The 14,950-nt window shown below is 35.5% G+C and overlaps 1 protein-coding gene across 1 annotated transcript in view; it reads left to right on the top strand.

Annotated features, from left to right (window-relative positions):
• The window catches only part of CDH18 (cadherin 18), a 498,169-nt gene that overhangs the window by 392,068 nt on the left and 91,151 nt on the right, over positions 1–14,950 (top strand). The window contains exon 7 of the mRNA XM_024121138.2: positions 6,559–6,812. Coding sequence (XP_023976906.1) covers positions 6,559–6,812 — 254 coding nt within the window. The remainder of the gene's footprint in view (positions 1–6,558; positions 6,813–14,950) is intronic.

Below are 14,950 nucleotides of genomic sequence, written 5' to 3'. Positions count from 1 at the left end.
CTTCCCCTTTGGTATCACATGCACATGCTGTCACTCATGGCTCTTGGTGATCTACTTCCCCCTCTGTCTTCTGTAAAAGATTTTTATCAAAGTTCAAGTTTAATTTTGTCTTTGCAGTGCAACATTTCCAGGGATGTTTCAGTCACAAATACTTTCTTTGAATTATCTTCTCTGTTTTATGTATCAAGGTAGGCATTTCACTAATTTTTCACTGTAGAAAACACAGCAATTCCATATCCCTCTAAATCTGCTAGATCTAATAGAGTAGAAAGAACTTATTCTAATTATTCATTATGAATGTACTGATAATTTCCATGAATGTGTATCTGTGTGTGCTACAAGTGTATCTCTGTTCACAGTAGTTGTTAAACATTTTTGCAGTTGGGTACCTTGTATTTTTTAAATTTTTATACTGTAGTGTGTAAAAAAGATCTTTATACCACTTCATTTAACAAAGGATCAGAGATGGATGGTGAGAGTAAACATAAAAAGTTATAAAATTATTTTTTAAGTTTAAATTAATCCTAAGAGAAAATATGTGAAATGTTTCCAGCTATAACCCTACTAGGTCCATTCCAAATAGCCACATTTTAAATTTTTTAGTGGATTGCATTTATTGAATTTTTCTTTATCATTTCTTTGACTTGCGTTGAGTGACAGAATAAGAATCAGGACTTTCTTTGCTATTGGGCTGTAAAGTTTGGGGACTGTGAACCACAATGTGTAATAAAAAAATAAGGCATCCCAATTTATTATAAATGCACACACAGGCAAACACATGTGCACACTTTGTATATAAGAAGAAATAGGTTTCTAATGCTAATGAACTATTTACAAAAACTAAACATTCATTAGAGATTTTATTATTTAAAAAATCAGCCAAGCTACTATTTTTATTCTTATAAGATTCTAATATCTGGAAAGTGGCCCTCCTGCTCAGCCAGAAGCTGAAGAGGAAAGTCACCTTTCAATTCAGTGAAATCTGTCACTATATTTATAATACCTTTTGACAGAGGACTGCTTTGGGCAAACTTTAGTTCTGACTCTTCATCTGTAGGCATGGCCATGGAGTGATAGATCCACTGAAACTATTTTGAACATCAATTAACAGTTTTTAACACATATTCCTACAATATAATTTAGTGTACTAGTTGAAACAGCCTGTTGAGTTAAGCTATCCACACCCATGAGTTATTGGTAAGTTTTCATATGTGTGGGGCTATTGAAATATCCACACACATAACACACATGTATATGTGTTAGTATGTAAATATATATAAACAATATAATATAGAATATATAAATATACTTCATATATATTATGTATGTGTATTTGTTATTTAAAATATTTTAAAATATTTTCATTCATTTCTCCAGTCTTCAAATGACAGTGAGCAAATATGTAAGATTTATTTGTATCAATAACCTTGGAATTATACACATTAAATGATCATGACACTCTTCTGCATAGAGAAATTTATAATGTAGCTTATACATGTGTTCCAGTCTTCGCAGAATGTCCACCATCCAGGAGAGGATTTTGACAAGGACCACGAATTGTGGCATAATAAGAAAGCCTAGCTGATGAAACATTCAACTTCATGCAATTTTTCTTAAGTTTTTGGCAAACTACTATCATTTAAGATATGCCATTTTTCAGAAAACAATAATTAATAATAATTTCAGTCACTATTCCAGGATTTGGCCATTTTTTGCATAATTGAAGTGACATTTTTTCATGTATTAAAATGTTGGTATCTGTCCTATTATTATCCTCCCATTCCTGCAATGGAAAACCTGGATGATGATGCAATATGCAAACTGGACCAAGGAGAGGTCCTGTGGACTTTCTTCTCTTATTATTTAGGAAAACAGAATTTTAAGACTTTCTTAAACTCCAAGAAGAATTGAGTCATAGAGCAACTTGACTAAATGCTGTTTTCAGTATCCATCTATTTATGATGGTTATATAGTTCCAGAGGAGGAATATATTAGTGTGATTTAATGAATAGTAGAAGTGATTAATGAGAAACAATTAAAATGTTCCAAATATGTAAAGCTGGCTAGAAAGATGATAACTTATCTACAGGAATATGGAATGTGTTCATATTAAAGAGGGAAAATTATGATCTTCAAAGTTAGAAAGAGCAGTGATATGTGAAAGTAATTACTAGGAGTAATAGGATAAAATTAAGAAACTAAAACGTAAGATGAAAATTGGAGTCAACTCAGTGACAGTGAACTGCATTAGGACATTAAACAGTAACTAAAGAAAAGTAAGAGGAGCCCCAGTGCCTGGGGAAGTTAAAATTACACCAGAATAAACACCTTAAAAAAAAAATTAAAATTGAAGTTAACTAGTTAATTTCTCATTTCAGATAAATGACAGTTTCCTAGTATAAGTATATCCTATGTGATAACTGACACATACGTTATTAAAAATAGTTTTAATTTACTAAATTTGACAACAATAATCGTAGGGTTTGTTAACTATGAGTGTCAATGAGTTGGTAGCTTTGTTTTCTGACTCTCAGAACTTGGAACACAAGTGCGACTTGTCCAGGGAATTAAACCCAAAACAAATTCTATACAAATGAATAAAGAATCTGATGGTGTTCCTGGAATATTTCTCTCTAAACATTAATATTATGTTAGTAAACTCCAGGAGAACACCTTTGCCTTAGGCTCATCTACTTCTCGTCTTAAACACTGAACTCGTAATCCAAATTTGCAGTTTTCAAAAAAAGAAAAGGAAACTTGGCATAGTTCTGAAATTTTGTTAAATGAGATAGACTATGTTCAAATTGTAAACACTCACCGCCCCCACACCAAATATCTTGGTGAGGCCAGATCTATGGTGTAAATAATGGTGAACATTATCAAAGACTGGAGCCTATTCTTTCCAAGAGTCTTCAAGTAGCTCAAAAGGGAAGAACTCTTTCCACAGTTCTTTTTTTCAGCTTGATTGTTTTAATCATCTGTTCAATCCAAATGATTATTGTCAGGATCCAGCCCAAAAAACCCACAAGCATGGGCAGTTGAAATTTTAATATAGTAGAGCTGGAAAAAACTATTTATTATGCTCATAAACAATCTCTGGCTCTATAATCGCCCTTATCAAGTTCCTACTGTGCCTCATGTTTATGGAGTTATTCTGTATCCATTTTTGTTTTGTTTTGGTTTGTTTTAAGACAGGAGAAGTGTATGTTTTGTGTTAATGTAAACTCGCTGCCAGACATTTCATGTTTTTGCCTTCTATGGTACTCTGATAACCTGAGTACATTTTCTATGTTTTTCTTTTAATTTTTTTACTCCACCTTTTCATCAAAACCAGGTTTTAGATGAATAGGTCTCACTGTTCTTGGTGTACTGGTTTTTTTTGTTTGTTTGTTTTTTTGCGGTACGCGGGCCTCTCACTGCTTTGGCCTCTTCCGTTGCGGAGCACAGGCTCCGGACGCGCAGGCTCAGTGGCCATGGCTCACGGGCCCAGCCGCTCTGCGGCATGCGGGATCCTCCCGGACCGGGGCACGAACCCACGTCCTCTGCATCGGCAGGCAGACTCTCAACCACTGCGCCACCAGAGAAGCCCTGGTATACTGTTTTTGATAGACTATTTTAGGTAATAAAAAAATCTGCTGGTAACAATGGAAGGTGAAACCCACAGACAGAGTTCTAACTAGTTTCCCAGGAGCAAAAGATTACTAGGAAATTACTGGAATATCTCTCTCTTTACAATGTATGAATGGTAAGTATTTGGAAAGCTTTACCAGGATTTACAGTAAGAGGAAAAATAACAATTATAATCCTAATCCAATCTCTATATACTATTGTAGTTTTAATACAAAACAAAGAATTAACATACTTTATATTGTATACAAAATCCTGCAATCTCCAAGAATAAATAGTGTAATTTCTTCCCAGTTTTTCTATACTTGAAATTTAGCACTGCCATGTTTTCTTCATAAATGAGGTTGTTAAAAATATTTGCATCTACATTAATTCATCTGCATCTAAATTCCTGTCCCAACCTGAAATAATCCTCCTCTTTCCTTAGTGACTCGAGATGGGTCCTATCCATCCATCTGCCTGAAAAACAAGTCCTCCAAAATGATTATCCTTCTCTTGGGGTAGTTAAATATACATGAGATAATCATAAACATGAAACCATGTGTTCACATAAACAGCCTGTACCTTTGCAGTAGGTAGGTGAATGTTAAGATAAAGGACATCTAACTTGCCAGGGGACCTGCTAAAAATGGAAAAAGAGAAGCCTGTCATATTGGATGCACAGCTTGATAATAATATGTGATGGGGTAGAGGTGGCCAAAAATATCTCCACAAATTTCATTGAGAGTCTTTCTGACTCTCAATGAACCTTAGTCATTATAAAGTCTACCAGATGCAGCAGATTGAGTCTAAAAAATTACACTGATCTTAAACAAGTAGTAAACCTGCCAAGAGTGTTGCTTTCCATGAGCAAAATGCCTGGATTCTGACAGTCCATGCTCCTCTGCGCCAAGGGGACCACACCTGTGCACCTGATTCTTGATAGGCAGAAAGTGTGTACCATTTCTAGAACAGGTGATTTAAATTTGGATGAGACTTCTTGAATTAGCCTAAGACATTCTTATTTACTAATGTTAAGGAGAGAGGAGTCAAGGAAAGAAGTACAATAAATCTGTGGGTCCAACTGAAAGTAATGCAATCTGCCAGACAAGATGGATGTTAGTTACTTTGGCAATTCATTTCTAGTTTTAATTCCCTGAGAAGGAAATGAATCCCACTTGGTGGGTTATAAACTTCAGATCAATTAGCCTTTCTTTAAAGTATATAAATCTAAAATACATAATATCTGCACCATATATAAAGGTATATGCATTGTATATATGGTTCGCATTTAAGAATTTTAGTTTTAACATCATCTAAAATTTTATTTTGTCTTATAAACACTTGTAAAATATTGCAATGACCCAGTCTCATCCATGTGCCTGAGAAGTATTCTAAGTTCTTAGTATCTGGATTGGAAATTAAATGGTTGTTTTTCCTTCTATGAAATCTCCAGTCTCTGGGAAGGCCAATTTTCTAAGGCAATTCAGAAAAAATAAGGGAAATAATCATCAGTAGGACTGATCTTCTGTTTATAAGATCCCGTTAAGGATACTCTACAAATTCTCCTTGACTCTTAGGGTAAAGGAAAATATCTGAGTTCGTCCATAGGGAATGATCATACTCTGATCCTGCCAAGAAAGAAGGCTGCAAGATTGAATCAGGCTACTGAAAAATCAGTGGCAGAAATAGGGATGAAAAATTATCTATTGTTTCTTTTCATAGATGTTAATCTATAGGTAATTCACAATGCTCAGAATAAAGGCTGATATCTGTATCACCTGCACTAGCATCAACCTGGAGACTTTTGATGTGGCTAATCCTAAATCTAAGCTCATTTTAGGTCACAGAGCCTATGTGCGTCACGTTTAACACTTTCAAAACCTTCAGTTCTTACCTAAAAAGGTACTTCCTCTTGCAAATATTACCTACCTGCTCACACACTTCTGTATCTACGTTGGTATCCTTATTGTTTTCATAATACCTACTATGTCTTATAACACTAAGTGGACAGTGCTGTAAAGGTCTATAAATCTTATAATAGACCATATATTCCCTGGGACAAAACACTAGACTGACCTTATTTTTATTCATTATTGTATACTAAGCCAAATTCATGACTCCTGACATATATGATTAATAGAAAAAAAAATTGGCTGAGTGATTTAAACAATAAGAAAAAAATAAAAAATTAAGAAAAACTATTAATGTAAATTCAAAGCTAAAAAGTAAATGCTAAAAACGAACAGAATACTGTAATAAAAAATAAAGTTGATCAAAACATAATAATAAAGGGAATGAAAAACAAAACTAATGCATGAAATGGTATTAGCAGCAAAAAAGAAAGTAAAAAAATAATACAATTAAAACAACAAAAATGAAATTCAAAAGTCTGTATAAAATCTTTTGCTAAAATTTCAAGAAAATATTGTTGAACTGAAAATGTAAACATTTATCCAATTTTAAAATAAGATACCAAGTTTAAAACCAGCAAGGTGAAAATAAGATGATAATAGGTAAAAATCAGTGATATGAGATAAATTGTTTAAATGCAATATTAAAAAATGTATTTTTAAAATTTAGCAAATTAGTAGCAAATATTTTAAAAATTAATAACTTAAGCTGAAGAGGAGATAGAAAGAAGTTACCAGAAGAGACTAAGAATGAGTCTGCAAAAATCAATATTTGTTTGACTGTGGGAAATTTCCTTTTGTTGCTAGTTATCATCATATTTATGGCTCTGAAAAATCACAATTGATTCAGACTTGAGTTTCCGTGATTTCTGCTTTAGGTGTTATTGTTAAGACAAACTTCATAGTTTGTTTATAAATGGAAGTAGATTGACCTAAACCTATTCATGTTTGTTTGTTTGTTTAAAAAAAAAGAAAAGAAAATATTTGTTTGACAAGTGATGGTAGTCATAATATTGGAAATCTTATTTTTTCCCCACAGCCACTGAACTATGAGAAAAAGAAGTCATATACCCTCAACATAGAAGGAGCCAATACACATCTTGATTTTCGCTTTTCTCACTTGGGTCCTTTTAAAGATGCTACCATGCTGAAGATCATTGTTGGGGATGTAGATGAACCACCACTATTTTCCATGCCTTCCTATGTCATGGAAGTCTATGAAAATGCCAAGATTGGGACAGTTGTTGGCACAGTTTTGGCACAAGATCCCGACAGTGCTAACAGCTTAGTAAGGTATGGTATACTTCCACCTTTTAGACATATAAAGATATTATTGACTCTCACAGTAATTTAAAATGAACTAAATAATATTTAAAATATTTCTTTTCTATGTTCTTTTCTCTTTTTTTGCATATATACCATTGTATTCTTTTTTTAAACATCTTTATTGGAGTATAATTGCTTTACAATGGTGTGTTAGTTTCTGCTGTATAAAAAAGTGAATTGGCTATATGCATACGTATATCCCCATATCCCCTCCCTCTTGCATCTCCCTCCTACCCTCCTTATCCCACCCCTCTAGGTGGTCGCAAAGCACACAGCTGATCTCCCTGTGCTATGCAGCTGCTTCCCACTAGCTATCTATTTTACATTTGGTAGTGTATCTATGTCAATGCCACTCTCTCACTTCGTCTCAGCTTACCCCTCCCCCACCCCGTGTCATCAAGTCCATTCTCTACATCAGCGTCTTTATTCCTGTCCTGCCCCTAGGTTTATCAGAACCATTTTTCTTTTTTTTTTTAGATTCCATATATATGTGTTAGCATACAATAATTGTTTTACTCTTTCTGACTTATTTCACTCTGTGTGACAGACTATAGGTCGCCATTCTGACTGGTGTGAGGTGATACCTCATTGTAGTTTTGATTTGCATTTCTCTAAAAATTAATGGTGTTGGGCATCTTTTCATGTGTTTGTAGGCAATTTGTATATCTTCTTTGGAGAAATGTCTATTTAGGTCTTCTGACCATTTTTGGATCAGGTTGTTTGTTTTTCTGATATTGAGCTGCATGAGCTGCTTGCAGATTTTGGATATTAATCCTTTGTCAGTTACTTCATTTGCAAATATTTTCTCCCATTCTGAGGATTGTCTTTTCTTCTGGTTTATGGTTTCCTTTGCTGTGCAAAAGCTTTTGTTTCATTAGGTCCCAATTGTATATTTTTGTTTTTATTACCATTTCTCTAGGAGGTGGGTCGAAAAGGATCTTGCTATGATTTATAACATAGAGTATTCTGCCTATGTTTTCCTCTAAGAGTTTTATAGTGTCTGGCCTTACATTTAGGTCTTTAATCCATTTTGAGTTTATTTTTGTGTATGGTGTTAAGGAGTGTTCTAATTTCTGTCTTTTACATGTAGCTGTCCAGTTCTCCCAAAACCACTTACTGAAGAGGCTGTCTTTTCTCCATTGTATACTCTTGCCTCCTTTATCAAAGATAAGGTGACCATAAGTGTGTGGGTTTGTCTGGGCTTTCTATCCTGTTCCATTGATCTAGATTTCTGTTTTTGTGCCAGTACCATACTGTCTTGATTACTGTAGCTTTGTAATATAGTCTGAAGTCAGGGAACCTGATTCCTCCAGCTCTGTTTTTCTTTCTCAAAATCGGTGCATTAATTTTGTATCCTGCTACTGTACCAAATTCATTGATTAGCTCTAGTAGTTTTCTGGTAGCATCTTTAGGATTCTCTGTGTATCGTATAATGTCATTTGCAAACAGTGACAGTTTTACTTCTTCTTTTACGATTTGGATTCCTTTTATTTCTTTTTCTTCTCTGATTGCTGTGGCTACAACTTCCAAAACTATGTTGAATAATAGTGGTGAGAGTAGGCAACCTTGTCTTGTTCCTGATCTTAGTGGAAATGGTTTCAGTTTTTCACCATGGAGAACAAAGTTGGCTGTGGGTGTGTCATATATGGCCTTTATTATGTTGAGGTAGGTTCTCTCTTTGCCTACTTTCTGGAGTGTTTTAATCGTAAATGGGTGTTGAATTTTGTCCAAAGTGTTTTCTTCATCTCTTGAGATTATCATATGGTTTTAATCCTTCAATTTATTAATATAGTATATCACATTAATTGACTTGCATATATTGAAGAATCATTGCATTCCTGGGGTAAACCCCACTTGATCATGGTGTATGATCCTTTTAATGTGCTGTTGGATTCTGTTTGCTAGTATTTTGTTGAGGATTTTTGCATCTATATTCATCAGAGTTACTGACCTGTAGTTTTCTTTTTTTGTGACATCTTTGTCTGGTTTTGGTGTCAGGGTGATGTTGCCTCGCAGAATGAGTTTGGGAGTGGTCCTCCCTCTGCTATATTTTGGAAGAGTTTGAGAGGGATAGGTGTTAGCACTTCTCTAAATGTTTAATAAAATTCGCCTGTGAAGCCAGCTCTTCCTGGGCTTCTGTTTGTTGGAAGATTTTTAATCACAATTTCAATTTCAGTGCTTTCAATTTCAATTTCAGTTCAGTCTCGGAAGGTTGTGCTTTTCTAAGAATTTGTCCATTTCTTTCAGTTTGTCCATTTTATTGGCATATAGTTGCTTGTAGTAATCTCTCATGATCCTTTGTATTTCTGCAGTGTCAGTTGTTACTTCTCTTTCATTTCTAATTCTGTTGATTTGAGTCTTCTCCCTTTTTTTCTTTATGAGTCTGGCTGATGGTTTATCAATTTTGTTTATCTTCTCAAAGAACCATCTTTTAGTTTTATTTATCTTTGCTATTGTTTCCTTTATTTCATTTTCATTTATTTCTGATCTGATCTTTATGATTTCTTTCCTCTGCTAACTTTGTGGGGTTTTTGTTCTTCTTTCTCTAAATGCTTTAGGTGTAAGTTTAGGTTGTTTGTTTGAGATTTTTCTTGTTTTTTGAGATAGGATTGTGTTGCTATAAACTTCCCTCTTAGAACTGCTTTTGTTGCATCCCATAGGTTTGGGGTTGTCATGTTTTCATTGTCATTTGTTTCTAGGCATTTTTAAAATTTTCTCTTTGATTTCTTCAGTGATCTCTTGGTTATTTAGTAACGTATTGTTTAGCCTCCATGTGTTTGTATTTTTTACAGTATTTTTCCTGTAACTGATATTTAGTCTCATCGTGCTGTGGTCAGAAATGATACTTGATAAGATTTCAATTTTGTTAAATTTACCAAGGCTTGATTTGTGGCCCAAGATATGATCTATCCTGGAGAATGTTCTATGAGCACTTGAGAAGAAAGTGTATTCAGTTGTTTCTGGATGGAATGTCCTATAAATAGCAGTTAAGTCCATCTTTTTTAATGTGTCATTTAAAGCTTGTGTTTCCTTATTTATTTTCATTTTGGCTGATATGTCCATTGGTGAAAGTGGGATGTTAAAGTCCCCTACTGTTATTGTGTTAATGTCAATTTTCCCTTTTATGGCTGTTAGCATTTGCCATATGTATTGTGGTGCTCCTATGTTTGGTGCATAAATATTTACAATTGTTATATCTTCTTCTTAGATTGATCCCTTGATCATTATGTAGTGTCTTTTTTTGTCTCTTATAGTAGTCTTTATTTTAAAGCCTATTTTGTCTCAAATGAGAATTGCTACTCCAGCTTTTTGTTGATTTCCATTTGCGTACAATATCTTTTTCCATCCCCTCACTTTCAGTGTGTGGGTCTCTAGGTCTGAAGTGGGTCTCTTGTAGATAGCGTATATTCGGGTCTTGTTTTTGTATCCATTCAGCCAGTCTATGTCTTTTGGTTGGAGCATTTAGTCCCTTTATAGTTAAGGTTATTATCGAGATATATGTTCCCATTACTATTTTCTTAATTGTTTTGGGTTTGTTATTGTAGGTCTTTTCCTGCTCTTGTGTTTCCTGCCTAGAGAAGTTCCTTTAGCATTTGTTGTGAAGCTGGTTTGGTGGTGCAGAATTCTCTTAACTTTTGTTTATCTGAAGGTTTTAATATCTCCATCAAATCTGAATGAGATCCTTGCTGGGTATATTAATCTTGGTTTAGGTTTTTCCCTTTCATAACTTTAAATATGTCCTGCTACTACCTTCTGGCTTGCAGAATTACTGCTGAAAAATCAGCTGTTAACCTTATGGGGATTCCCGTGTATGTTATTTTTTGCTTTTCCCATTGCTTCTTTTAATATTTTTTCTTTGTATTTAATTTTTGATTCTTTGAATAATATGGCTCTCGGCATATTTCTCTTTGGGTTGCTCCTGTATTGTACTCTCTGTGCTTCCTGGGCTTGATTGACCATTTATTTTCCCATGTTAGGAAAGTTTTCCACTATAATCTCTTCAAATATTTTCTCAGACTCTTTCTTTTTCTCTTCTTCTTCTTGGACCGCTATTATTTGCATGTTGGTGCATTTAATATTGTCCCAGAGGTCTCTGTGACTGTCCGCAATTCTTTTCATTCTTTTTTCTTTATTCTGGCCCCTGGCAGTTATTTCCACCACTTTATCTTCCAGTTCACTATCTGTTCTTCTGCCTCAGTTATTCTGATATTGATTCTTTCTAGAGTATTTTTAATTTCAGTAATTGTGTTGTTCATCACTTTGTTTGCTCTTTAGTTCTTCTTGGTGCTTGTTAAATCTTTCTTGTACCTTCTCCATTCTGTATCTGAGATTTTGGATCATCTTTACTATCATTACTCTGAATTCTTTTTCAGGTAGGTTGCCTATTTTGTCTTCATTTATTTGGTCTTGTAGGTTTTTACCTTTTTCCTTTGTCTGTAGCATTTTTTTTTTTTTTAATGGGTGGTGCTGTATTCCTGTCTTACTGGTTGTTTGGCCTGAGACATCCAGCACTGGAGTTTGCAGGCAGTTGGATAGAGCCGGGTCTTGGTGCTGAGATGAGGACCTCTGGGAGGCCTCACTCCAATTAATATTCCCTGGGGTCTGAGGTTCTCTCTTAGTCCGGTGGTTTGGACTCAGAGCTCCCACCACAGGAGCTCGGGCTATACCTCCACCCTGGGAACGAGTATTTTGCAAGCTCCCATTCCCTAGTTTTATCTCTCGGCTCCCATCTAGTCACTTCGCATTTTTGGCATCTTTATTCAGAGAGACTCTTCTCCTGGAGCCACAGAGACAAACTGTCGCAGCCACACATCCCATCCATGTTATTTTCTATTAATATAATTCAACTATAATCTTAGCTGATTCTTTAACTGAATAAATAACAGAGGGTTTTCTGTCAAATTTAGGATACATGTAGCTATCTCCATGAATATATTGGTGACCACACAGATGAGTTTTTTCCATTTGACTTAATAGATGGGAGCATAATTGACTGGAAAAATTTAGAGAGAAATATTTAATCACAAAGTAGAGAATCTTTGGTATCTTAGCAGTAGGAAGTATAAATACACACACAATAAAATGAGGGTTTGGGAATAAACATTCAGCTCTGACTCCTTCTTCTGCCATCATGGCTGTAAGCCTTTAGGAAGTTACTTATCCTTATTTGTGAAAGAACACCACAGATATCTATCTCTCAGTTACTGTGAGAGTGTTTCAAGCTATGTGCTTTAAGTGCTAAGCAGAGTGGCCTGCACCTAATAGTCATTCAGTAAATTCTAACTTGTCCAAGGCAAGTTAGAGACTCACTTCTGAAGACAGGAAGACCAATGTGGGAATTCTGGTGACTTGATTTACTAACTGTGTCATCTTATACAGTCATTCAACCTTGCTGAGTTTCGATATCAAATATATGAACAAGGAATAATGTTCCATACATATATTGAGGGAATTAAATTAGATTGACAGAAAGTACTTAGCATAGTTAGTAAGTGCTCACTGACTAATATTTTATTATTGTCATATATCATGCAGAGATAATTAAAGGTCTCCTTGCATAATAAGAAGGGTGTTTGGGGTTTTTTTTGTCTCAATTATGACAAAATCAAAGAATTGCATAATGTATAAAACTCTTTAGTTACCCTGTATTTATACCCTCGGATAATCCTAAGGCCCTAGAAAGTCTGAACTCTGAAACAAATCTGTCTGCTTTTTCTCAAGTTTGTCTTCTCACTTTCTTTAGTTCTCATCCATTTTAACAAAAGCTTATATGATAAGTATTCTCCTTGATATCTATGTAATGTTTGTAAAGTGTTTCCATTTCCTTTTATATAAGCATGATTGTTCTTAAGTTTTTAAAAAATGGCCACAGCACTCATGCATGGAGAGAAACAATTTTCCAAGTACAGAGGTATGTATTAAACAATTCTGCTTCAACTGTGAATGCAGTAACATTACCTTGTTACTTGAGAACCCTTCTGTCACACTGAGAGCAAGAGCTAGACATTGCTTGAAGCAGGATAGACAGAGTATACGATATAATAGGCATAAACCCAGTTGTGAAAATTGATCTTTAATTAAGCGATGCAAGCAGAAGTTGATATGCTTATTTGTCCAAGCACAGGAAAGACCACGATGCTTCATCACTCTGTAAAATGCCATATTTTAATAGCATTTTTGACACTTAATAAGGAAAATGTGTCTACATTGAAAGTTAGCGTTATAAAGATATTTATAAATGTGGCCATTTACCAAAAGGGGCCAACAGCTTTTGATAGTAAAAATATTTCTTGCTGTGAGTTTGATGTGGAAATATTTGATAAACATTGATAAGACTTTTTTTAAAAAAACTAAAACTTGATATTAATGATGCATTATATATATATTTTCTTTTTTCTTTTTTTTTGTGGTACGCGGTCCTCTCACTGTTCTGGCCTCTCCCGTTGCGGAGCACAGGCTCCGGACGCGCTCAGTGGCCATGGCTCACGGGCCCAGCCGCTCCGCGGCATTTGGGATCCTCCTGGACCGGGGCACGAACCCACGTCCCCTGCATCGGCAGGTGGACCCTCAACCACTGTGCCACCAGGGAAGCCCCCGCATTCTATATTTTTAATTAAAGGAGGTGGAAGGTACATTGATTTTTAAAAGTGATATTTAAAGCACCTTATTATATGCAAATATTATTATATTCCTCAGGATAAAGAAATTAAACACATGCACACACACAGAGCAGCGTGAAGTCCAGTGGAGAGAAAAAATTTACATCGTTTGATAAGGGTGATAAAAGCCTGATACATATGTAGGGAATAAGTATGCCTGACATCTTGCAGAGGGAATGAGTTGAGGAAGATTGAACTGAAGCTCAAAACCCTGGTTAAGGATTAGACAGGTGAAGAATAGAGAACATAGCTGCAGTTTGTTGTGTACACAAGGAGCTTAGGTTACCTGTGAGGGAATAGCAAATAATGAGGTTGTAAAAAGATGCTTTAGAGAGATCATGAAAAGGCTTTGCACTTTGCGCTTGGAAAAGGCTTTCCAAGATGACATCTTGGAAATATATTCTGACAGCAGTGTCAGTGGGGGGAAAAGATAAATTAGAGATGCATGAGTGAGTTTAATAAGAAACAGTGATAGGAAGATTTGCATTTCAATATAAATAATAATGAAATTTCAGAATACTGTAAAGGGTGGAATATATGGTCCAAGAAGGTAGGCCAAAGGAGGAAAAATTGAGGTCAGGGACAAACTTGTTTCAATGTTGCTCTATATATCGCAACATACCAAAAAAAAAAAAAAAAACCTATTCCACATAAAACAGTGGTCACTCAAGGGCAAATTCCCCCCTACCGGGGAACATTTGACAATGTCTGAAGACGTGTTTGGCTGTCACAACTGCGTGTGGATTGCTACCGTCATTTGTAGGTAGAGGTCAGAGATGGTTCTGAACATCCTATAACTCACAAGTGAGTCCCCACCGCAGAGAATTATCTGGTCCAGAATATCAGTGGTGCTGAGTTTGAAAAACCCTCACCCAGAGTAAACCAAACTGGGTAGTACATTGGTAAAATAGGGGTGCTAATTATACTCATGGAAAGAAATTTTGAAAACATATTTTTGGGAAATGCATACCAGCATGTATGTTTCACATATAGGTGTATTCATGTGAATGTTTCAACATACGTTTCATTTAGTAAAAAACTACCAAAAAAAATTTATATATAATGGTTCCATTATATTGTTAATTGCCTCGCTAATTGCTCTATATCATTGGGAGCATTTAATTGAACACCAGCTATGTTACACACATTCACCCAGTTGTTGCTATGCAAAGGTGACGGGTATATTGTCTTTAAATGCAAATATTGAGAAGCACAAATCCATTAGCACGTACATTATTCTTTCTGCTTTGTTTTGGTTAGACAACTAAAATGAATCCTTCCAAAGCTGCCTTAAAATAATCAGACTTGGGCCTCCCTGGTGGCGCAGCGGTTGCGCGTCCGCCTGCCGATGCAGGGGAGCCGGGTTCGCGCCCCGGTCTGGGAGGATCCCGCGTGCCGCGGAGCGGCTGGGCCCGTGAGCCGTGGCCGCTGGGCCTGCGCGTCCGG

This window comes from Physeter macrocephalus, chromosome 8, assembly GCF_002837175.3.
Source record: "Physeter macrocephalus isolate SW-GA chromosome 8, ASM283717v5, whole genome shotgun sequence".
NCBI lineage: Eukaryota > Metazoa > Chordata > Mammalia > Artiodactyla > Physeteridae > Physeter > Physeter macrocephalus.
The sequence above is the reverse complement of the archived record's forward strand: the minus strand, read 5'-3'. Positions and strand labels throughout refer to the sequence as shown.